This window comes from Cydia fagiglandana, chromosome 6, assembly GCF_963556715.1.
Source record: "Cydia fagiglandana chromosome 6, ilCydFagi1.1, whole genome shotgun sequence".
Classification (NCBI taxonomy): Eukaryota; Metazoa; Arthropoda; class Insecta; order Lepidoptera; family Tortricidae; genus Cydia; species Cydia fagiglandana.
This window is the reverse complement of record NC_085937.1, coordinates 17,701,036-17,725,272: the sequence shown is the minus strand read 5'-3', so window position 1 is coordinate 17,725,272 and position 24,237 is coordinate 17,701,036. Positions and strand designations below refer to the sequence as shown.

The 24,237-nt window shown below is 39.4% G+C and overlaps 6 protein-coding genes across 10 annotated transcripts in view; 3 read left to right on the top strand and 3 right to left on the bottom strand.

Moving 5' to 3' along the window:
• Positions 1 to 985: 985 nt before the first annotated feature.
• Positions 986 to 11,679, bottom strand: LOC134665372 (glutathione S-transferase 1-like). The gene is made up of 7 exons (XM_063522303.1): positions 11,564 to 11,679; positions 10,204 to 10,277; positions 8,910 to 9,049; positions 8,109 to 8,167; positions 5,956 to 6,103; positions 4,814 to 5,007; positions 986 to 1,134 (listed from the first exon to the last, which is right to left on the bottom strand). Exons 2-7 carry the CDS (start codon positions 10,220 to 10,222, stop codon positions 1,008 to 1,010), a joined length of 687 nt encoding a protein of 228 aa, XP_063378373.1. The 5' UTR covers positions 10,223 to 10,277; positions 11,564 to 11,679; the 3' UTR covers positions 986 to 1,007.
• LOC134665373 (DNA-directed RNA polymerase III subunit RPC9-like) lies at positions 11,324 to 15,589 on the bottom strand. The gene is made up of 4 exons (XM_063522304.1): positions 15,368 to 15,589; positions 15,083 to 15,203; positions 12,359 to 12,511; positions 11,324 to 11,700 (listed from the first exon to the last, which is right to left on the bottom strand). Exons 1-4 carry the CDS (start codon positions 15,373 to 15,375, stop codon positions 11,605 to 11,607), a joined length of 378 nt encoding a protein of 125 aa, XP_063378374.1. The 5' UTR covers positions 15,376 to 15,589; the 3' UTR covers positions 11,324 to 11,604.
• A 308-nt stretch (positions 15,590 to 15,897) lies between these two features.
• On the top strand, positions 15,898 to 17,307 carry LOC134665370 (glutamine synthetase 1, mitochondrial-like). Its single transcript, XM_063522301.1, has one exon. The coding sequence runs from the start codon at positions 15,969 to 15,971 to the stop codon at positions 17,151 to 17,153; it is 1,185 nt and encodes a 394-aa protein (XP_063378371.1). The 5' UTR covers positions 15,898 to 15,968; the 3' UTR covers positions 17,154 to 17,307.
• Positions 17,308 to 17,794: 487 nt separating this feature from the next.
• On the top strand, positions 17,795 to 19,214 carry LOC134665621 (glutamine synthetase 1, mitochondrial-like). The gene has a single exon (XM_063522583.1). It carries the CDS (start codon positions 17,926 to 17,928, stop codon positions 19,129 to 19,131), a length of 1,206 nt encoding a protein of 401 aa, XP_063378653.1. The 5' UTR covers positions 17,795 to 17,925; the 3' UTR covers positions 19,132 to 19,214.
• Positions 19,215 to 20,256: 1,042 nt separating this feature from the next.
• Positions 20,257 to 22,239, top strand: LOC134665423 (SERPINE1 mRNA-binding protein 1-like). The gene has a single exon (XM_063522387.1). The coding sequence runs from the start codon at positions 20,437 to 20,439 to the stop codon at positions 21,637 to 21,639; it is 1,203 nt and encodes a 400-aa protein (XP_063378457.1). The 5' UTR covers positions 20,257 to 20,436; the 3' UTR covers positions 21,640 to 22,239.
• A 346-nt stretch (positions 22,240 to 22,585) lies between these two features.
• Positions 22,586 to 24,237, bottom strand: part of LOC134665392 (E3 ubiquitin-protein ligase HECW2) — a 130,642-nt gene continuing 128,990 nt past the window's right edge. For all 5 annotated transcript variants that reach the window (XM_063522323.1, XM_063522325.1, XM_063522326.1 and 2 more), the window contains one exon: positions 22,586 to 24,057. In XM_063522323.1, the coding sequence (XP_063378393.1) occupies positions 23,799 to 24,057 (259 nt within the window). In that variant the 3' untranslated portion in view covers positions 22,586 to 23,798. The remainder of the gene's footprint in view (positions 24,058 to 24,237) is intronic.

The window sequence follows — 24,237 nt, the reverse complement described above, 5'->3', positions numbered from 1 at the left end:
GGTCTGACTACAGTTAAGTAACTTTACAACCAGTAAAAGAAGAAGTAAGTACCTACCTACACAAAGGTAAATGTCACGGTTCTCTTATTTATCGCCGAAAATGGTATGGCCGATTATCACTTCCCAACTCACGTTTGGCGGAATTTCATTTCGCCGAATATTCATTTCCCAACTTATCAAATGGTTTTTTTTTATTTGCCAACCGCACACTTACCAACTAAACGTTTGGTCTGTGTTTTATAATGCCTATTTTCAAAATGCCAACTTTCATGTCGTAGAATGTTTTAGCTGGTATAATATACACTTAGTTGTTTATTGTCTACCAATTGTTTCATTTGGTCAGACTGTGCCAAAGGAGGGCCGTTTTGAAAGAATAACTTTTCTCTAAAATCAAAAATGGCCGAGATATTTGACACGAAAGTTGGGATATTTGACCCGGAAGTTGCTGTGTAATTACGTTTTTTAGATTGTTGAAAAAAAAATAACCTCGAAGACTAAGGCGGGAGCAAGCTCCCGCCTTAGTCTTCTAACCTAACCATGTCCAAGTCGGCTCTGCCCAGGAAGGTCTTGCTCGCTCGCTTCACTCGCTCGCTGCCACTGGCTTCAAATATTAAAATATACATTATAAAAGTCGAACAACTCGGCCATTTTTGATTTTTTGGTATGTATCTTTTCCTTATTTGTAACTTGCCTAATGTATGAAAAGCGAACTGTAGCTTCAACGAAACGTTATTCGTCCAAGAGTTGTTCGACCAAGTGAAAGATTTGACAAATGATAAGTCTTCCAAAAGTTTAGAGGCGTTATAATAATCTGCTTTATAATAATTCTACCAATTGAAACGTTGTCATACAAAAATTTGCTAATCGTTAGTTGTCAAAGTGAAACGTCGGCGAAATGTTGGTTGGCAAATGAAATTCCGCCAAAAATAGTTCTGCGAAAAGGCAGAACACCAAATGTCACAGATAGTAAATAAACAATAAACAGTTTCAAGTTTCAAGATATATCTTTATTTTTTATTTTTCATCCAGTAGTGTCTAAGCGACTTGGCCAATAAGGCGGCGCCCGGCGCGTTGACCTCCTGGAAGTAGCTTTCTGCCGACAGGTTATCAAACCACGCCTTAATCTTTGGGAACCTACGACAAATATAAATCGTTAATGCTTTGAAGAATTTCAAACTGACAACAAAAAAAATGCCAAGTACAAGCACGCGTGGCTCACTCCGCGATTTTGTCGCTTTGCTACAGGTAGCTAAAAGTACCTATCCGTTCCACGCCAATTTTGGTGGCTAGCCATAAGCCGCGCGTGGCGCTGTCGCCACCTAGCGGCCATATCTGTCCTGATCGTAACAGACAGAGTGAGTCTTCTGTACCTAGTACTATTATTTATTCTGTGGTACAAGTCAGATATTGATCTGAGCATCGAGGTTAGCTACGTACATACTATTAAGAATACTTAGGTATATCTAAGGGCGCTATACCGAGGCAGCAAGAAAGTTTCCTCTAGATCTCACAGGCGCGATATAGCAAAAAAAATATATATGGAAAACGAAAAATGCATGGAACTTATTAGAGATTTTTGTGTGCTACTCTGCAGCGGCGCCACCATAATGAATACCAATGAATTATATGGTGACATGATGTACCTAAAAGGTACATCATGTACATATAATGTTTATGGCCGTACCTGTGATAGGAAACGAAATAATCGGCATTGAAAGTGGCGCCGCTGGGGAGCATACTCCCCAGCGGCGCCACACAGTACTCATAGATAGAAATGATATTAGCTATTTTTTTCTTATGTAAATTGATGTACTAATGCTGTTTATTACGTACCTATTGAAAAAAAGAATTATTTTGCATTGATTAGTGATTTTATTTACATTTTAATTCCGCATTCCGCCTAAACGGTATGAGTTGTAAGAGAGGCGCGCGGGTGAGCGAGATGGAGATAGAAATTCTTCCCGCGGGACCGCGCTCCCGCGGCCCGCTCCTGTTTTCAGTAATAAATACTTTTGTTTTTGCTTTCGTTATGTTTCTGTGTCTGTACTTCTGTATCAAAAGGAAAATTAAATATATTAAGTTCGTTGTATTTTTTATGATTAAAAGTATATAATTAATAGTAAGTTATTTGAGTTATTTGTTTTACAAGGGGGCAAAGTTATTGTTTAACCGCTCGTGCTAATATCGATACCCGAGATAGCGTAAGATCCCAAAATTTAACCACGAGCGTAGCGAGTGGTTCGGAAAATGGAATCTTGAGCGTTGCGAGGGTTTCAAAGCACGAGGGTTAAACAAAATTTGCCCCCGAGTGGAAACACAAAATTTTTCACCACACCAACCCTTACCCGTAGCAAATATTAAATGTAAAATATTAAACGAAATCAAATCCAAATGAATGTTATTAGATATTTATCATCTAAAATCATCATTTAAGAGTCAATTCTTCCAGAAAACATAAGAAATCAACTCAAAATGTACAGTTGATTACCTTGCCTCACATGTGAATAAAATGCAACTTTGCTATCAGTTTTTGAAGTGCAAAGTACTTAAGCCTTTCTGAGCTGGTGTGGTGAATTTTACATTTTCTGTATGATAGTTTCAAATGAGAATTCTATGTTGTTTCATTGTGATTTTCAGTAGTCTGGTTTTAATTTTTGAACTTATTTATATTTTTGTGTTGGCTTTCGTTATGTTTATGTGTCTGTAATATAGAGGTACAATAATATAGAGATGAAACGGGGGAGGCGCCTAATGACTGAACGAGATACACTTATAGAACTTTCAGTAGGAGTAGCAGAGAAAGCGGTACTATTGTTTGTCCTTGTCACAGTCTCACTTTTTGTTTGTTCCCCACCATAAATTCAGTATGGGTTATGGTGGGCAACAAATAACCCGACCGAATTACGTAGATTGTTTTTGGTATATTGTCAGGAATGTTAAAACGTGTTTTTAATATTGTCGCATTGCGTATGTTTTGTCCCTCACGGAGGAACGCGCACACCACTTCTATAGGATGCTACCTTCTATGGTCTGTAAAAAGAAAAATAGTTATTTGTTTTACTAGGGGGCAAAGTTGTTGTTTAACCTCGCGTGCTAATATTGGTACCCGAGCAAGCGAATGATTCCAAAAAAATAAAAACAAAATCAAACCAAATCAAATTCAAATTAATCTTATTAAGTATTTATCATCCCAAAAAATCATTTCAAAGTCAATTCTACCAGCAAAAAAAAGAAAACAATTCAATATTTGCATTTGATTACTTTGCCTCACATGTGAATAACTGATAGCAATTATTAAGTGCAATATTGCTAGCCGTTTTTGTGCAAAGTAAGCCTGTTTCAAGATGGTGTGATGCTGAAAATATTTAATAACATTCATTTGGATTTGATTTTGTATGATATCTTACAGTTCATATTTTCTCGGGTTTGTGTGGTGAAAAATGTTTTATTCTATTCGGAAAAGAGCTTTTTCTTCCCTGTTAGGATGGTCAAACTGGCACTTTTCCTCCCTACAAGGAGGAATCAAAGTAACAGTTTTCTGTTCTAGCACACAATTTTTACATTATTCGCTTAAATAATCTGTTTAAGCATCAGATTGTGTCAACACTAAGAATCTTTAGTTTCCTCATAGTTGATGTGAAAAGCAGTATGGGTCACACGGTATCAAAATTATTTCGTCTTGGGCGTTAACACTTGAATCCCTCATCACGCTCAGGATTCTACTTTAGAAGGTTTGTGTGATGAGCACTTGATCACAGATATTTTTTTCTGAGTCATGTATGTTTTCTGAACTTTTTCAACTTTGCCCCCTTGTAAAACAAATAACTTACTATTACTGATTTAAACTTTCACGATTATTAAACATTATCAAACTGCACAACGGGACTTAATCGCGTATTTAAGTTTTAAGATTTACCTCCGACGTTTCGAGGACGGCGTTGTCCCCGTGGTCTCGGAGAAGACTGGCTCAAGTTGACATCAACATCTTCTAGCCGCGAACTTAAATACGCGATTAAGTTCCGTTGTGCAATTTGATAACTTACTATTAATTATATACTTTTAATCATAAAAAATACAACGAACTTAATATATTTAATTTTCCTTTTGATACAGAAGTACAGACACAGAAACATAACGAAAGCAAAAACAAAAGTATTTATTACTGAAAACAGGAGCGGGCCGCGGGAGCGCGGTCCCGCGGGAAGAATTTCTATCTCCATCTCGCTCACCCGCGCGCCTCTCTTACAACTCATACCGTTTAGGCGGAATGCGGAATTAAAATGTAAATAAAATCACTAATCAATGCAAAATAATTCTTTTTTTCAATAGGTACGTAATAAACAGCATTAGTACATCAATTTACATAAGAAAAAAATAGCTAATATCATTTCTATCTATGAGTACTGTGTGGCGCCGCTGGGGAGTATGCTCCCCAGCGGCGCCACTTTCAATGCCGATTATTTCGTTTCCTATCACAGGTACGGCCATAAACATTATATGTACATGATGTACCTTTTAGGTACATCATGTCACCATATAATTCATTGGTATTCATTATGGTGGCGCCGCTGCAGAGTAGCACACAGATTTTTAGCATTTAAAATGACACTGGAGGCGAGATATTTAATGACTCATGTTTAAACCACATGAAAGCAAAACATAGGTACTTACTCTGAGAAAACCTGTATCATGTGACTCAAGTATGCCTCAACTGTACGAGTAGAGTAACCTTCCTCTCTGTCGGATACGTTCTTATTAGGACAGTCCTTTCCCGCGAATAATGGACCTTAACCTTATACCCTAGTAAACTTACTTATTAGCATCCAAAGCGTGGATCCCCAGCAACGCAGCGACTGTAGACCCGATAGAGATGTCCGCCACAGTCAGATGGTCCGCGGCCACGTACGCCCGTTGACCCAAGTATGCCTCGAGTATAGAGTAACCCTCCTCTATGTCGGATATGTGCTTTTCGGTAGGACCGTCTAGCGTGCCTGTGAATGTGGGTACCTGGAATTAATTTTAAAGTTCATCAATATAAATGTACCTCTCTGTTGCCCATTAAATATATCATCATCCACTTGCATTCTTTTCAAGGCGCTGGTCGACTATGGCGCGCGTGCCTGGGTCAAAAGGGTATTGTTCGCCTTATTTGTTCCGTACGTATAATTTACAGAAAGTGTAAGTCAAAAGGGTAGAGTGTCTTGTATTGTTCGCCATATTTGTTCCGTATAACTTACAGTAACTGTAAGTCAAAAGGGTAGAGTGTCTTGTATTGTTCGCCATATTTGTTCCGTATAACTTACAGTAAGTGTAAGTCAAAAGGGTAGTGTCTTGTATTGTTCGCCATATTTGTTCCGTATAACTTACAGTAACTGTAAGTCAAAAGGGTAGAGTGTCTTGTATTCTCCGCCATATTTGTTCCGTATAACTTACAGTAAGTGTAAGTCAAAAGGGTAGTGTCTTGTATTGTTCGCCATATTTGTTCCGTATAACTTACAGTAACTGTAAGTCTAAAGGGTAAAGTGTCTTGTATTGTTCGCCATATTTGTTCCGTATAACTTACAGAAAGTGTAAGTCAAAAGGGTAGAGTGTCTTGTATTGTTCGCCATATTTGTTCCGTATAATTTACAGAAAGTGTAAGTCAAAAGGGTAGTGTCTTGTATTGTTCGCCATATTTGTTTCGTATAACTTACAGTAACTGTAAGTCAAAAGGGTAGAGTGTCTTGTATTGTCCGCCATATTTGTTCCGTATAACTTACAGTAAGTGTAAGTCAAAAGGGTAGTGTCTTGTATTGTTCGCCATATTTGTTCCGTATAACTTACAGTAACTGTAAGTCAAAAGGGTAAAGTGTCTTGTATTGTTCGCCATATTTGTCCAGCATAACTTACAGTAACTGTAAGTCAAAAGGGTAGAGTGTCTTGTATTGTCCGCCATATTTGTTCCGTATAACTTACAGTAACTGCTCGCATTTGTAGAAACAGCACCCCCGCGTCGAAGTAAAGGCACTGGTCGACTATGGCGCGGGTGGCCGGGTCGAAAGGGTAGAGTTTCTCCCTATGTTCGCCACCGTACTTGTTCAGGAGGTACAGGATTATTGCGTGGCTGTATTGAAACAAAGCATATCATTAGAACAATTTTAAAGAAATATAATAGCTTTGGAACTTTACAACACATCCCTATTTAAAAATATTTACCTTAAAGCGATCCCTAAGGAGTTGCGATACCTCCGTGTTTTGAAATGTCACAAGAGGAGATTCCTTTTTAGAATATGATGTGAAAAGCAGTATGTGCCTCATGGTAGCAAAAATATTTACAACTTGGGCGTTAACACTTGAATACCTCACTTGACTCACTTCGATCAGGATTCTATGTAGGATTGTAGATACGCTACACCCGGGCCGTGAATAGGTAAGTATGCCATTTTGCTCCCGTGTGACACAATCAATTACTTTGTTTTCGAGTTTAAAGGAAAAGTTCAGAACATAATACATATATTATAATTGGACGTAGTTTAGGGTAAAAGATCCAACCCACAAAAATCAGTTATTAAAATTTGAACTTTCTGTCAAACGGAAAAGTCATTCATTTCAATGACAAATTTTAGAGGATGGATCTTTTACGCTAAACTACGTCCAATTTAGGGATTGCAATCCGGTCCGGCGGATCCGGTAATCCGGCCGGATCCGGCACATTTTTCATGATACCGGATCCGGCAAAATTCACCGGATCCGGTCCCGGATCCGGTAAAGTGAATCAAAGCGCTAAAATGTAAAATAACAGCTTAAAACACTGCTAAAATTTAAAAGTTCTCGCAAGTATTCGAATTTTCTCGCTCGCAAACAGCAACACAACAACTTGTTTGTTAGTTGACGCCAGTCTTCTAGCCGACGAAATATGTGTCGTGAGATTTCCGTGCACCGTAAGTACTGGATTGGTTTATATTCAATTTATTGTGTTGTTACATTGTAATTTAATGTACATGTTCTTTCGTTTTATTTTGTACAGACCATTTTAGCCCACTTATAATAAGTGTTACCTGCATTTAAAATATAATGAATAAATATTTATAAAATTAAATAGAGAAATATATGTTGACTTTTGACGACCGGTCTGACCTAGCCAGTGGGTAGTGATCCTGCCTGTGGAGCCGCAATCCTGGGTTTTCGAATCCCGGTAAGGACAATTATTTGTGTGATGAGCACAGATATTTGTTCCTGAGTCATCGTTGCTTTCTATGTAAATTTTAAGTATTTGTATATTATATTATATCGTTGTCTGAGTACCAACAACACAAGCTTTCTTGAGCTTACCGTGGGGCTTAGTCAATTTGTGTAAAAATGTCCTATAATATTTATTATTCTCTTTATTTATTTTTCTTCTTAAGTTAGGTTAATTATAATATGAATATAAAAGTAAAATATAAAAACACTTACAAAACAATAAAAAAAAGTTATAAACACATTATAAAAAACCTAACCTAGGGTGCCGCCGGCAGCGGGGCAGGATATTTATTTATTATTATGTTATTTTGTTCTCTTTATTTATTTTTCTTTTTCTTTTTTTTATTTTGTTATTATTATGCTACTAAATGTACTTGTACAGGTATACACGTTTATTGATTTTGTTTGCTAAAACTAAAATGGTTGAATTGAGAGCACCTTTTTGTTGGAAATGTGGGTTGGGCTATTGATATTTTAAGAGAAAAAGAAGTTTTTATTTGTGGTTAAGTAATGAAAACGTTGATTTTTGAAACTTTAAACAGCCGTCATCGAATTAAACTGTTGTGAGACATACTAACATTTAATTTACGGTTTAGACTCACTTGTTTTTAGTCACTCGCGCGACATGTTTCGGAGAGCCTAGGTCTCCTGTTAAGACACCCGTTTTATTAATCCATTAAAAAATATCCTTAACTTCGCATATAACGCTAAAAACATGATAAAATACGTGACTTGATGAATTTTTTATCCGCAATACCAATCCGGCCGGATCCGGCCGGATCCGCCGGATTGAGGCCAAAATCCGGCCGGATCCGGCCGGATTCAAAACCAGTCCGGATTGCAATCCCTAGTCCAATTATAAGTCTTAGTTACCTATATATACGTACCTCTCTGAAACAGTGAGGTTCCCGTCTTTCAGCACCGGTATAGTAGACATTGGGTTTATCTGAAAAAAAATAGAAAACTTTTGTTTCTCCTGTAGGCACTGGTCCCACCGCGAGCTAGTAAGCTATGAGCTATCGGCTATAAACACGAACAAAAGATAAGCACTCCCTTGTAAATAAAAGAGACACGGCGATATTTATAGTTACTCGCCCAGCGGTGAGCTATAAATATCGCCGTGTCTCTTTTATTTACACGGGAGTGCTTATCTTTTGTTCGTGTTCATAGCCGATAGCTCATAGCTTACTAGCTCGCGGTGGGACCAGTGCCGTAGCAATGTACAGTCAAGGAATTTAAATTCCGACCCATTTCGTACTTTGTCACAGTGACAACCGTATGAGGTCTCTAGCGGCTTTCATATTGATTGTCACTGTGACAAAGTACGAAATGGGTCGGAATTTAAATTCCTTGACTGTACAATTACCTACGCTCCGCGATTGTTACGCCATTTAGGGCCCTAGCTAAATTGGTTGTCCAGTACTTACGATATACAATTTCCAATTTAGCAAGAACCCTAAATGGCATAACAATCCCGTGTGGTGGCTGTTCATTGTTCATTACCGGTATTTTTCCAAGTAGCTAAGTAACCTCTAATAAAATGTGACGTAGTCGTAGCTAACTTAACGTCACTTTGGCTGCGGGTCAGGCGATTTGTGCTCTAGTTTCAGTCAGTACTTACTTTTGGGTAGGTAAGTACTTTCAACTAAACTGTAAAGTATTGTTGTACGTATGTTGGTTACACCGACCTTTTTGAACTCGGGCGTTTTGTGCTCGCCTTTCATCAAGTCCGGCTCCTCGTAGTCGAACTGAAGCCCCAATATGGCGCCGACCATGCGGACTGCATTGGCCGGTGGGCTCGCATCGTGCTTGTATAGGATTAGGCGCGCTGTTGAATACGGTGGAAACAACAATTATACGCAAATGTAGGTATTAAAGGGGCCCACAGATTACCAGTTCGATTCGCCGGACGATACTCATATATTAGGGTCTCCCCAAATATATCGACGCGCATTCGGCAAAAGCCGATAGGAAAAAGCTTTATGTCCGCGCAATAAGAGCGAAAAACGACGCGTTGGCAGGTGCCGGCCGATGCGAGCCGAGCCGAACGACGACTTTTTCGCTCTTATTGCGTGGACATAAAGCTTTTTCCTATCGGCTTTTGCCGAATGCGCGTCGATATATTTGGGGAGACCCTTAGCCTGTCAGTTACCTACCTTTTGCGTTTAACTGACAGGCTAATATCGTCCGGCGAACTGGTGATCAGTGGGCCCCTTAATTATATTAGACAATAATTGGTAATAAACTTTATGGTACCTACTTGTAGGGGTTTTGTAGTCATTCCTTCACATTCCATCCTAGAACTCGTAATCATGGCAAGAACATTTCATACCTACCTAATATCTCACAAAAGCCTTAAGACTGTTTTTAGAGTGTTTTGTTCCGAACAGGTACCTATTACACCAAAGCAACCAAAGCAGAAAGCAGGTAGGTACACACAATTTTAGAACAACCTAGGTAACTAACGTAATACCTATGTAGGTATTACTTCTGTTTCTACTTATCTAATCTCCGTTTATCGCATGTACCTACCATTACAGATACTTAGTTACCGTCCCAGTACACAAAATCGCAACTGTGTAATAAATAAAGAATAATAAATATTGATAAGAATTAACAGCGGTACTTAAATTATGAAATAAATCAATGACATTGGTTACTTATAATTTTTTCACATCACCTATTATAGTTCGTTTTATTTAGCATTAGAAAAAAGGTAAACAATCTTTATGTGTCTTTTAATTGAAAAACACATTTTAAAAATAAGTTACGGCAAATATGTAACAATTATGAATCTAATACAATCATTTATATTCTTCTGCTTTCATAAGTAATAGTTACTGATTATTAAAAAGCGTTTTTCAATTAAAAGACATGTCAAGATCGCTTACCTTCTTTCAAGTTCTTTCTAATGCTAAAAAAACAAACTATAGGTATTAACAGTGACAATATACCTAACATTATAAATTTGGATTCACTTACCTCGGTTACACAAACTCATGTTGTCCGCGAGCGGTGTAAGCGTACGTTCACACGGAGAAGCGCGTACCGACTCACTTTAAAACATGAAAATAAACTGATAAGGACAGACGGTAACAATTTTTCCTCAATCTGATTAAATTGTCTGATCAAATCAGGGCCGTGTTGCATAATAAAATACAACTAATATAACAAGGGACAAGGGACCCGGGTATGTCCTTAAACTACGTCCAAGACCACCGGTGGACGGGCAGCAGCGTCCCTCAAATTCGGTGTACTCGACTGCGATCGCCAACCCGCCTGCCAAGCGTGGCGATTATGGCATTCACCCCCCATAAGGGGAAGGCCTATGTTCAGCAGTGGACGCGCGTCTTATGGCTGAGATGATGATGATGAATATAACAAGCGGAACTCCTTTTCTAATTTCACTTAGGTATTAGAAAAAGAGATCCGCTTGTAATATTAGTTGTAGTTTATTATGCAACACGGCCCAGGTGGTGTGGACGTAAACGCCAATTTGGCTATTTAGATCGATTATAAGATAGACCGATCGATACTACCGAGAAAATGGAGCATGCGGACACAAGAATACTTAGCCACAGAGTGAGAATACCAATTCTTGGCGCAAGTAGGTATTCGCGTTTAATTGGCATCTTTTTAATTTAGAGCGCTCAAATATCATCCATAAATCTAAAATTGGTGCGTCAATTGGGGATCGACGCCAATTTATTTTCTGATCAAATCGACCGATGTGGTCATCCCGTCCGTACTGGCCTTCAGCCTTGAATGAGCGCAACCAAACAGATGGGTAAATCCGGACTTGAAGATTTAAATGATTCGATCCCATTCCGCAAGCGGATCCGATTCTTTAAGCTGTGGTCAAACGGGCCCGCGGCGCAGAGTGAATGCTATTATAGGCGGCGGATCCTACGTAGTCTGTATATTAAGGTCTATTTTCATCATCATCATCATCTCGATTGTAATGAATTTGTTGATATTTCGGATGGAAAGGACTTTATTGCATTTGAAGCATAAGGACCCTTCTGGAAAGTCACATACGAGTGGAGTCAGGAGTTGCAAAAGGGGGCAAAATATGTAGATAACTAATAAAATAAAGTATCTCTGTCACAATGTTTTATTTACAATTATGCTTATGCTAGTCAACCTATATCACTGGTTAATCTTGTAACTGGTTGGCCTTAACAGAAATACATTAAGAAAACGTTCAGCTACCAATCCTACAGTCAAAAAATCGATGGTCAATGTTTCCCCGCGATTCAAAATAAGGTAAGCCCAGTTTACCGTAACCAATTGCTTTCTCCGATTTCTTGATTCCATAGACCAGTTGAGATCTGATACTAACCTAAGTAGTCAAGTAGTTAGTTGTAGCCCTACACCAGCGGGTCAGGAGGGCTCGGCGGCCGGCAGGCATTCGTTCACGATGTCAATGATTTCACGCACTTCGTCCTCTGATAAGCGCTCTTCACTTTCTTGGACTATCTGAAATTAAAAAAATAATGATGAGAGAATAGCGGTAAAGAATTTTTAGAAGTGTGGACAGTATAAGCCGAGGCGGAGATGGCGAGACGACGTTGACACCTTCCTTTACAACTGGCCGAAAGAAGCACAAAATCGGGAGTTATGCAGAACCAGGAGGCCTTTGTTTAGCAGTGGGACACTGAAATAAGCTAAAGAAAGAAGTAATATTAATATGTGATTTAGAGTAGGTAGAGATAAACCATCTAAACATTGAATATTTTTTTTTAATGTTTTTTTTTATTTTTTTTGTTAGTATGTCTCACAACAGCTTAAATTCGATTAAACCATCTAAAAACGCAATGCCCGCAATGCACACGAATATACAAAAAAAAATCGAAAAGTTTTATTTTAGCTTCCAAGATTTGACCTACTTACAATACAATAGACCGACATACAATATCTGAGAGACCGAGCTTTGCTAGGAAAACATATGAAAAATATGGTATACCCAAGATTTGTAATTCAGAAATGATAAATCAGTTACCACAAAACACACGGCTCTGTATTGTGTCTAATGGGCCTCTGGGCCACTATATTTCCTTTACATTTCTTTAGATTTTATTTTACACATTTTATAATCAATGAATCCTTGGTACTTGGTACATACTAAACTACTAACCAATTGTATTTCCAGTTCAGTCCTGGGCGGGCTGTTGGCCATCATGAGCTTCTCCACCTTCGTGAGCTTGAACTTCTTCATGGCTTCCAGGAACTTCTGTATGGCCTGCGCGCTCTGGTTCTTGCAGTCTGTGTCTTGTAGGTAGTGAACTGTCTGGAAGAAGATATTACATGTGTGAATACATAAAATAAAGAGCATTTTTTTTTTGTTATTTGTCACCTTCTTACACCCTTATTCATAAAACTTTACAGGCCTGATTTAGTTAAATTATGTTTTATCTTGAGCCATAGCCTTATGTCTAATAGACCGGGAGATAGTGACACATTTTACTGGGTCATTTGTACCAGTATGGCGGTTCGTCAGGGGTCTAAGCATGTAATGAAGGAAAGAAAAATGATGGTCATAGCGCTGGTACCGGCGGCCCAATCGCGTGGGCGTTAGTCGAACGTGTCGGATAAAATACGAGTGTCGAACGATTTGTTCCACAAAAATCCTCGTATTTTCCGATAGTCCATAAAAAAGAAGTAGGCGGTAGCGTAATGCCATACTTCTCCGGTGTGACTTACAGCCCGCCATACTGAGGCGAACACATTAATTTAAAAAAAACAATTCAACCATTTGTGCCAAGCTAATTTTTGCACAGGTGATCATCGTCGAGCAGCCATTCATGGACATCACCATGCCATGCTCTTCGGACGGTTCCAAATGGCCGCCATGCCGCCGCAAGGGAGATAATTTTTTTTTTTTGCTAAACGATTTGTACCAGTATTGCATTTAAATTTTTGGAAAGTATTTGATAAAATGTGACCGTTATTATAATTGCCATACTTATAGTAGGGGGAAAAAGTGCTGCCATACTTGAAAAACTTATTTAATCGACACGTTTCAAAAATACGACTATGTATACGTAAAATAATTTTTTACAGCATGGCATCATCATATTCTGTTTGTTTGGATACAATTATACCTAAAAAAAAATATTTCAGATTATAACTACGGGGCGGACGACTGTGAGACTTAAGCCAAGACTTAAAACAAAAAACAATTTTTTGACGATTTGTACCAGTATGGCATTTGGATTTTTGGAAATTGTATGATGCAATGTGACCATTATTATATTTGCCATACTTCTAATAGGGGGAAAAAGGGGCACCATACTTGAAATAAAAAAAAAATATTGTACACATTTGCCACCTCCTACAGGTATGGCATTATGAGATTTCCATTTATGATCACACAGAAAGTCTTGAAAAAAAATTACAAGATGGTACAAATCGTTTAGCAATAAAAAAAAATTAACTCATTGATAATACTATTTCAAATGAAAATACAAAATAGTTTTTGAATTTGTATTTAAATACAAAATACGAAATAGGTATTTTCAAAATACTTTTTTAAAATACAAATACTTTGCGATAAAAGGTACTCTGAGTAGTGAATACCTAGTCTGAATTAAAAAGTATTACTCGGAATTTCCGAGTTGAAAAGACTCTTTATTCTTTGAAATCAATCCTCTAATATCTAAAGTGCAAATTTCTAGTAAACAACTAGATTCTCATATTAACCGGTAGGATGTAGGTATGGATGATGGTTTTTAACGGCCAACTTTTAAAGCATTAATTTGTAATGTTTTACAGCTAGTATAATGCCTCTCGTTAGTGTGATGAAAACGTCTCGTTTGTATTTCACCAGGGCAGAAAAGTTTGTTCTCCCCTCGTGCCTTGAAACCCTCGCAACACTCAAGATTCCACTTTTTTAATCACTCGCTACGCTTGTGGTCATGTGCGACGTTACTAAAAAGATTCAACAGTTCCATGTTAAAAGAATGAGAGAGTTGCCAGGATTGTAACATCAGAAGAGATTGTAACTCCTACCTACACATTACCTACCTACTATAAAGTATTTTGTATTTTGAAAATAGAAAATAGGTCCCAAAAACTATTTCAAATAAAATACAAAATAGTTTTCTTCAAAAGGTATTTAAATACAAAATACAAAATAGGTATTTTGCATTTTGAATTTGCATTTTAAATACAAGTATTTCAAATAAGTCACATCTCTGCCAATAGGAAAGGGACAAACAATTATTATTGGCTTGTTAACTTTAGTAAACATTTATGAATAAGGGGGAAACAATTCATAACTAATTCAGACCAGTAACCTGTTTATGAATAACACCATTAGTCTTCTTATGTCTATGGTTTCAAACTGTGCGGGACCAGAAGGTGGAGTTATTTATCACCCTGTCTGTCACATCACGGAGGTCCTGCTCAGATAGGGTTGCCAGATCGAAAGGCGCTATTATCGGGAAACAATATAATTTTTTCGGGATTTTGAGACTTAAGTCGGGAAAAAATATACATTCAACTTGAAGTAATTGTATTAAAAACAACGATATTTTACATTATTGTCACTACGTCAGCTCGCTCGCTAGACGACAGTTCGGAACTTGAAATTATTGTTCTATAACGTGAAGCTGTTTTTCGGGACAGTTTACACTTTGTCGGGAATCGGGAACACATGCTAAAAATCGGGAGAATCCCGCCAAATCCCGACCATCTGGCAACCCTATGCTCAGAGCAGGCATGCAGGCGGGCTGGACAAGATAGCCCATTGTTTGTGGGTTTATTGGTAGGACTAGTAAGTCTTTAAGACTCGACTAATCAACTATATTTGAGAATTGTTGTTGTCTCATTCAATAGTACAAAATTACATCAGTTATACCTCATATGTGACAGTAGCCAGTGAGCCCTCTCTTTTGTGCTTCTTCTGGGTGCTATCCTTCAGCTGCTGCAGTATTTGCATCACCTCAAAGTTACACAGGAACGCGGCATTCGCCTTAATACTGAAAACAAACAATTTCCATGCTGCTATTGACTTGTGGCTGAATGAATTCATTAAAAATTATTATATCTAGTTATGATAATGTTTACAGTGAAATATAAACCAAAAAACTGTAAAATATTAATGAAATTCACTGAATTTTATGAAAAAATATATTATATTTACGTTTCCATGATGATACACACTACACACGAAACTCCAAGGATAGATTTGTTTTGATGTAGGTAAACAATAAGTTTATCTTACAGTTATGAATTCTTTTATTAGGGGTCAATTAAGTCAGAACTGAAAATAGTGAAAATGGAGATTTTCAACATTAAAGTGATTCAGTGGACCACACCACACAGATTGATAGGACAACAAATTTAATGAAATGAGCCGAGTACGCATGAGCATGACAGATCAGACATGAGGAGATTGAGGAGTGATATGACAGTGACAGTGACATATTTTCAGTATGAACATATGTAAAAAAAAAAGCACGATTTATGTTGCCATGCCAGTAGTACCTAGTATTTCATTTAAGCAGCTATTATACTGTTTAAGGTTGCTTGTAGCTTGAGGTTGTACTTATTTCTATCCAATTTCCAAGAAAAAGTGAGGATTTTAAATTTATAATAGAGGCGAAAAGTAAGAGAATAAATGCGTGTACAAATTTTAATATGGGACCAACTAGATTTTAATAGAAATTGTCACAGCCCACTTGTACAGTACAGGAATTGAAAAATTGGCAAACTATTTGATAATATTTATTTTGTAGTTCGTAATGGCTCTCGTCATAAAGGCTTTGGTTTCTAAAGCCGTTCAAATTAAATGTGTGCAACCAATACGATATTACGCTCGAAGGGGTCTACACCACTATCACTGTTCCAATGATTTCACAGGACCAGTAAACGCATCCTATAATCATTATTTACAGTTAACCATACCCAAAAACAAGTACTTAGCTACTTACGTCTGGATTGACGGGACTGGTATCAAATTGCGATCTAAAGATCGTGTTTTGGATAAAGAACCTTGTGATTTAAAAGCGCTTCCTAATTGGTCATTTGATGGCAGCTCTACAGGTCAAGCAAAGACAGACGATTCAGATACACTATTAATTCCTGTTGCAATTTACCAAGACCCCTTCAGAAGAAGCCCACACGTCATCGTTCTATGCGAAACAGTGCATGGAGACGGGACTCCTACGCTTACCAACCACCGAGCTGAATGTGCAAAAATTTTAAGTAATATTTCTGATCAAGATCCCTGGTTCGGTATAGAACAAGAATACACCATGTTTAATGAGGAAAACTGGCCATTGGGCTGGCCTGGTCCACGAGGGTATCCTACACTTAAAAACAAGTTTTCATATTGTGGTATTGGACAACATGTCGCAGGCAGAGAAATAGTTGAATGCCATGCAAGGGCATCGTTGTATTCTGGCATGGATTATGGAGGCAGTAATGCTGAAGTAATGATGGGCTCTTGGGAATTCCAGGTAGGGACTACACCAGGCATTAAAGCCGCTGATGATTTGTGGATAGGACGTTATTTACTAGAGAGGATAGCCGAGAGTTTTGGAGTTACTATTAGTTATCACCCTAAACCAATGGGCATGGACCAACCGGGAATAGGATGCCATCATAATTTCAGCGTAAAGAAAATGCGTGTTGATGGAGGTATTACAGAAATAGAAAGAGTGTGTAAAGTTTTGTGCGAAAACCATGTTAAAGATATGATACATTACGGTCTTGGAGACAGTGATGCGAACAAGAAACGATTGTCAGGAAAATTTGAAACCTCGTCCTTTGATACGTGCAAGTGGGGCGTAGCTGATAGAACGGCGTCCATCCGACTGCAGAGAAGTGTAGCGATAGACAATAAAGGATTCCTTGAGGATCGTCGTCCTGCAGGAGATTGTGATCCTTATAGAATATGTGCTCGTATTGCGCAAACTTGCAAATAGTTCTGGTACTTCTGGTTACTTTTTGTTAACAAGTAATGACAAAAAGAAGTTTAGAAAATAATCCAAAGTTTGCAAATTACAACTGCAATAGCTGCGCGTGATTCATTCTTAAAAAGACAAAAATAAACGAGCAAATAAGTTAAGTAGAGTGGAATGAGAAGTTCACCTACGTAAATTAAGAGCCGTTTAAAACTTTAATTCTTCTAACTATGCAAATTGTTTGTCATTTAAGAACAAATTATAAAAATTGAACATCTGTGGCCTATTTTATAAAGCTACAAGTTACAATTTACAAGCGGAAGTCTCGTTCTAACACATATGGTTAGAAAGAGACTTCCGCTTGTAAATTGTAACTTGTAGCTTTATAAAATGGGCCACTGGTCATTTTATTGGTGATATAATCGAGGGTATGAGAGCCCTTCTATTTGCTTTTAGCTTAGCTTGATGTTGTTATTGCTTGGTATTTGTATTTTAAGATTTACTTATTTTTAGTGTTATTTATACGCCATGATTTAATAGAAGATTGACGTTAAAAATAACACTTGCACTGCGTGTGCGATAGCACACGCCTTGCACACGCCTATCAAAATCGTTGCAGACTTGTTTTGGTCTAACATCTAAATATAATGTTGGCTGAATAGAAAGTAAATAATCTAGAATTCAAATAACAAATGATAGAAACTTCAAATTCAAAAATGAATCCGGAGAAGACAGCAGCATAAATTGAAAAAACTGGAAAGTCAAAATTGATAAGTGTTATTAACTCGTAAAAATGAATATTTTCAGAAAATTATTATTTAATGACAAGTCCCGCGATGTTGTGTCATTATGTAGAAGGAACTTAATGGCCCATAACATAAACCACATTATGAACAAAAAAGTTATGGACAGGTACATGAGACTTCCTTGGCCTTGCAACAAGATCCTCGCTACATATTGCTGGATCGACGGATCAGGTATAAATTTGAGATGCAAGGATAGAATCCTTAGCTGCATGCCATACTCTGCAGACGCAGCTCCCGATTGGGCCTTTGACGGCAGCTCCACTGGACAGGCGAGCACCGAGAATTCTGATACCAAGCTGTTGCCAGCAGCAGTCTGTAGAGATCCGTTCAGAATGGAGCCACACGTATTAGTCTTGAGTGAAGTATATGTGGGTGACAACAAGCCATCTCCAACTAACCATAGAAATTTCTGCAATGCTTTATGTGAAGCTCACAGAGAGCAAGACCCTTGGTTTGGACTGGAGCAAGAATACGCCATGTTGGACGTCGATGGTTGGGGCTTGGGTTGGCCTAAAGGTGGTGGATTCCCGGCTGTCAAGTACGAGTATTCATACTGCGGAATTGGAGCGAAATATGTTTGCGGCAGAGACGTGTGTGAAGCGCATACGCGTGCTTGCTTATACGGCGGTCTAGATTTTGAAGGCACTAATGCCGAAGTCATGTTTGCAAGTTGGGAATTTCAAATAGGCACTACAACAGGCATAAAAGCACCTGACCATATATGGTTAGCTCGATATATATTGGGTCGCGTAGCAGAAGATTACGGTGTTCAAATCACGTACCATCCAAAGCCAATGGGAATGAAGCATCCAGGATGTGGAATGCATCACAATTTCAGTACCAAGAAAATGCGCACTGCGCCCGGGGGTTACAAATTTATTGAAGAATGCATTAAGAAACTAGAAAAGAATCATAAGAAACATATGGCACACTACCAAATGAGTGAAGCAGCAAACAGAATGAGGTTGTCGGGTCAGTTTGAAACTGCTCCATTTGACGAATTCCGCTGGGGTATCGCTGATCGAAAATCTTCCATCAGGCTTCAAAGACGAATCAAAGAAAAAGACGCAGGTTTCATGGAAGACAGGAGACCCTCAGCTGATTGTGATCCATACATGGTATGTGGCTTACTTATGGATACATGCTTGGGGTCAGCTGGTGGCGGCGGCGGCGGTGGGTGTCCCAAAAAGTAGGGTGTAAGTTAAGTTATATGCTTTCTCTAACCGTGATTCGAGTTTGTTCCCAATGTACATAGAGTTAGATCAACATAAGTTGCAAAAGATCAGACGGTGCAAGTTATTTTAAACGTCAAACTTTTATGTATAGACGGTCAAGCAAATCTTGTCAGTAGAAAAAGGCGCGAAAAACAATTTTTTTATGAGACGATAACCCTCCGTCTACATTTTTTAAATTTGCCGCCCTTTTCTACTGACAAGATTTGCTTGACCAAATATAATTATAACGTTTAAATAACCCTTGCATGCAAAGTTAAAGCTAAAGTAAATTGCTGCAGAATTAGCGTGATCTAACTTCTAAGAGTTCATTTTTTTTTATATTTTGGTGAATAGTTTGGAAAATCAATTTGTCAGTAGAAAATGGCGTTTTCTTTTGCTCCGTTTGCTCTGGTTTGCTCTTTTGAATTTACTTTCCCGGCTCTTTCTACTGTCAAATTAGCTTGTCACACTATATCTAGTCAATTTTTGATTTCTACGTTTGTTCGCTATCAATAAACTGTAAAAATCAGTTTTGTAATTATTTTCGGTTTTGTCATGTGAGAGTTAGTCATACCATTTTGTCAGCCAGTAAAAACCAGGGAAACTATACTCATCCTTTTCTTTTGGGTGCTATTACTAGTGTAAGACAAAGATAGTATGATTCTCTGTCTATGATTGAAATGAGACAATCCTTTGACAAACTAAATTTTTAAAAGAGCGAGGAGAGATAAATGATACTAGTTGCTGCGCCGTGAAAGAGAACAGAAAACGTTGGGCCCTTGACCTGGCTCTACCAAAAAAGGCAACACTTTGATTTGAAGTCCATCTTGTTAACAGTATGGTTGTCCTTTTCTGACAAACGGCATTTTTAAAAGAACGAGGAGAGAGAAATTATACTATTTGCTGCGCCGTCAAAGAGAACAGAAAACGTTCGGGCTTTGGTTCTTTGATTTATATTCTCTTTGTTCCTTACTTCACCAGAAATATATTGGGCGTTATTATTTATTACTTGAATAGCTTGTTATCGGTGTTGCGAGATAGATACATATGTTTGTCTCTTTCTTGCACAGGGCCATAGACTCGCTCACGGTTTCAGTAGTTTTTTAAATCCGCCATTTTCATTCATTCTCTATTCTTTCACTTTCGTCATATGGCGTGCTAGTGCGTTTGTCCGCCATATTAAATGAAATCAATAAAATAAGACAAAATGTCGCCTTACTAGAGTGCGTAAAAATATCCAACAACATCCAGTTATTGTGTGATTAAATCATCAAGAGGATCACAATGGAGAATTCCTACGGTGTGGGGGTCGTTAACAGATACGCTCTTTTTTTGGACGACGAGTCCGATCCTCTTGATGCGTTAAAAGCGCGAGAGCAGGCCAAGGAGCTCAAAAAGAAGACCAAAGAAGCCGAAAAAGAAAATAAGGGCAAGCCTGAATCCAAGCCTAAGGGTGGTAGCGTTGCCGTCAGGAAAGGTATCAAAGAAACTCAAAATGTGAAGTCCCAAGAAAATAAGAGCGGCGAACAACAAAAGAGTAAGGGACCCCCTCGCACTAACGACCGCAATGCGGAACGTCCGCCTCCGCGACGCCGCGAGGACCGGCCGCAGAACGGAGCCGTCGACAATAAGGATGGCGCGCCGAGGCCACCGCGTAGGGAATTCGGCGACCGCGAGCGCAGGCCTAATTTCGAGAGGCGCAACTTCAACGACAACGGTGAGGGTGCCGAACGTCGCGGACCTAGGCCTCCACGTGAGCCCCGCGATCGTGACGGTCCGCGCGGGCCGCGACCGCCCTACGATAACCGAGGCAAGCGCGAGTTCGACAGGAGGTCCGGTTCCGATAAGACCGGCGTGAAGCCCGTCGACAAGCGCGAGGGCGGCGGGCCTCACAACTGGGGCACTATCAAGGACGATATGGACGAGCTGAACAAAACTGGATCCGAGGGCGAGGTCGGCGAGGAGAAGCCCGCGGCCGAGCCCGGCGCGGGCGCCGGCGGAGACGCACAGGCCGGCGCGGAGCCCGAGCGCGCGGCGCCCGAGGAGGAAGTGCGCGAGCTCACGCTCGACGAGTACAAGGCGCTGCGCAACGCTTCTCGCGCGCCTCCGCAGTACAACTTGCGCAAGGCCGGCGAGGGCGAGGACCTGTCGCAGTGGAAGAACCTCGTGATGCTCGAGAAAAAGAAGGAGGGCGGCGACGACGACGAGAGCGACGACGAGTACGATATCGCCGACTATCCACAGCGCGTGGGTCGCCAGAAGCGCGTGCTGGGCATCGAGTTCACGTTCAACGACCAGGCGCGGCGCGGCGCGGCGGGCGGACGCGGCCGCGGGCGAGGTCGCGGTCGCGGGCGCGGCGCGGGCGTGGGGCCGGGGCCCGCGCCGGCGCCGCGCGAGGACGTCGTGCCGGAGGAGCGCCCGCAGCCGCGCTCGCACCCGGCGCCTCCCAAGGTTGACGACAGCAAGGATTTCCCCTCCCTCGGCTAGACTCAGTGAGCCTTTAACTCTTCCCCCTTTCGAAAGAGTACGATAGAAATAAAAATTAAATACTGTATGTACCGTTATTTTTGAAGTAAATATACAAAGTATTTACACAAGTGTGTATTATATTACATAGTTTAGTCGGTTTAGGCGTTGATCGTCTTGAATCCGAGTCGACATTGGCAGGCTTGTTTCTATTCTAACTATATTGGGTTTGACTTAATGCTCATGTTGTTCGACATGTTTGAGTGGGGGAGGACGCGATTTTATTTTGAAGATGCTGCGGTAATGCCGGATACTGTGGTCTATTGTAACAGTAGCTTTTATCATATTGTAATCACATCAGCTTGAGTTAACTTTAACAAGTTATTATGAATTAAGGTTTTAACTTGACTGTGACAAATTGAATTAACTCCGTCACAACTTAGTGTAGAATGTGAAGAAAATAACCCTTGTTGCATTTTATATCATGAGTTTGTGTTGACAAATGCAGACTGGGAACTGTAAATAGTTATATATGTTTAAAAGATAAGGTCTTAAAAATAACAAGGTTGATTTTTGTTGTTACACAAACTTCTTGAAAAATAAACATTTTGTATGTGTGAATATTCTTTGTTCATTACTAATGGAACTTACTCATACTAACTTATTATGAAATAACCATCCAATAACACACCTAGTTATCCTCCCCCGAGCAAAGCAATAACTTTCGTGCATACTTTTGTATGTATTGGTTAATTACCATGTTACATTGTAATGAAACTGATCAATTTTGTTAAATTCTATATTTCTGGTGGGCCCTATTCCACTAGGAATGCAAAAAACATTCTTTTTTCACTGATGCAAGGAGTATTGTTCAATACAGTGGTAGCGCGAGGCCGCGCTGTGGCTCACCACAGTGACCACATGTTGGTAGGAGTAGGGAGTAGGGCATACGATAAAATGAAACTAGTTTATGTAAGTAATATTGTATATTGACACATTTTGTCACTTTCACACGAAAACAAATTACTTAAAATTTACACAATAAAACAATACACAAAGGTAGTTAAATATTCAACATAATAGAGCTATCACTTAAAAATAAACATGAACTCACATCAATGTAATGAGTACATAAGCAATAAATAGGGTATTTACATTTGTTCACGTCTTTAGGTGTTTTCTTACTAAGAACAAAGCTACTTTTTTTATGATGCTGTATAATTTTGAGCATGATATATTGAGTTGATACATGTGTTACTTACAAAGAGCTCGTTTCATTTTTTTTAAATACAAATTAAACAGTCAAACTTTTCCTCTTCTTCCTGCCCAGCTTAACTTTGCAATTTATACAAATATGATAACATAACAAGCATACTTTATTATGGGGCTGGTCATAACAAGAGGATATTTTGGCGCTTCCACTACTCATGGTTTAAGCATTATGTGGGTATTAAATAGCTGACTAGCGCAGTGTAATGGAATATTTATGACATATTTTTAAAATAAACTGATATTACAGATATATATTTCGTTTTCAGTAGTCTATTATAAATTTATAATACTAGTTTATTTTTACTGTTATTCCTATTTAGTAAGTAATCTAGGTGACTGCTGCCACGAGCGGAGCTGTCAAAAACAAAATCTGGAGGTTACAGCATATACAATTATAAATTAGTGACGAAAGCGTAATATCTAAACACGGGACCGATCCCGTTTCACAGCCACAGTACACTTCACTTATCTTACGATACAAGCGTTAATAAAGTACAAACCTCGACATATAGGATAGGGTATCTAGGCACTACTCTGCTGTCTCAATTGACTACTATTTACATTCGGTTTCATTTACGACACTTAGAGCGATACTACTTTATGAAAATGTATGAATTAATATAGATTCGTAAGTATATTCAGCAGCCAATGTAAACGTTGCACATTTTAGGACATGGTCATTGTCTCATTACAGTCATCTTGTGACACCGACATTTTCCTAGGTCCCTCGTATCGCTCTATTGCATTAGGGCTGATTTAGATGGCGCGCGAACTCGCATAAGATTTTAGTTAGACGTCCAATTCAACCGGCCGATCAAAACCCGCAATGTAATGAAACTCGCACGCCAGTTCTCGCATCGTCTAAATGAGCCCTGGCGTTTTCGGAAGTCCTCGCACTCGTGCGGCGTTCACTCGATGCCGAAGGTGTTTGTCTCCTCGACGGCCAGCAGAAGCTTCTCGTGCAAGAGCTGCGGCGTGGGGTAGGGCGGCAGGTCGAGGCGGTTGAAGCAGGTGTGCGCGCGCGGCAGGGACTCCACGCGGCCCCAGCGCTCGATGCAGAAGCGCCGCGGGCCCGTGGAGCCGCGCAGCGCAGAGAAGCCCTCGTACGGGATGGACGAGGTGCCCGTCACGAATTGGACCAGGCGCAGCCGCTGCTCGTTGGTGAACCTGTTGGACAAAGCGTACTTTAAAATACCAATTTCTGAAGCGAGACAATTACCTAGCTTAGGTGTCATGAGTGGGGTCATACCTATAAATTGCCGTTACTGTTGACGGCGAGGTCGTACGCTCGTTTTAAAAAAACGTGTGATTCTGAGGTACTGGTTACTCATCATCATCTCAGCCATA

Coding starts and splice junctions, on each gene's coding strand:
- LOC134665621 (XM_063522583.1), top strand. CDS start 17,926: ATGAATATTTTCAGAAAATTATTATTTAATGACAAGTCCCGCGATGTT.
- LOC134665372 (XM_063522303.1), bottom strand. Junction 6,104..8,108: donor AACCTCACTGTTTCAGAGAG/GTACGTATATAT, acceptor GTTTCAATACAG/CCACGCAATAATCCTGTACC. Junction 1,135..4,813: donor CACGCTTTGGATGCTAATAA/GTAAGTTTACTA, acceptor TATTTGTCGTAG/GTTCCCAAAGATTAAGGCGT.
- LOC134665373 (XM_063522304.1), bottom strand. Junction 12,512..15,082: donor TGGCTACTGTCACATATGAG/GTATAACTGATG, acceptor ATCTTCTTCCAG/ACAGTTCACTACCTACAAGA. Junction 11,701..12,358: donor CTGAACTGGAAATACAATTG/GTTAGTAGTTTA, acceptor TTTTAATTTCAG/ATAGTCCAAGAAAGTGAAGA.
- LOC134665370 (XM_063522301.1), top strand. CDS start 15,969: ATGGCTCTCGTCATAAAGGCTTTGGTTTCTAAAGCCGTTCAAATTAAA.
- LOC134665423 (XM_063522387.1), top strand. CDS start 20,437: ATGGAGAATTCCTACGGTGTGGGGGTCGTTAACAGATACGCTCTTTTT.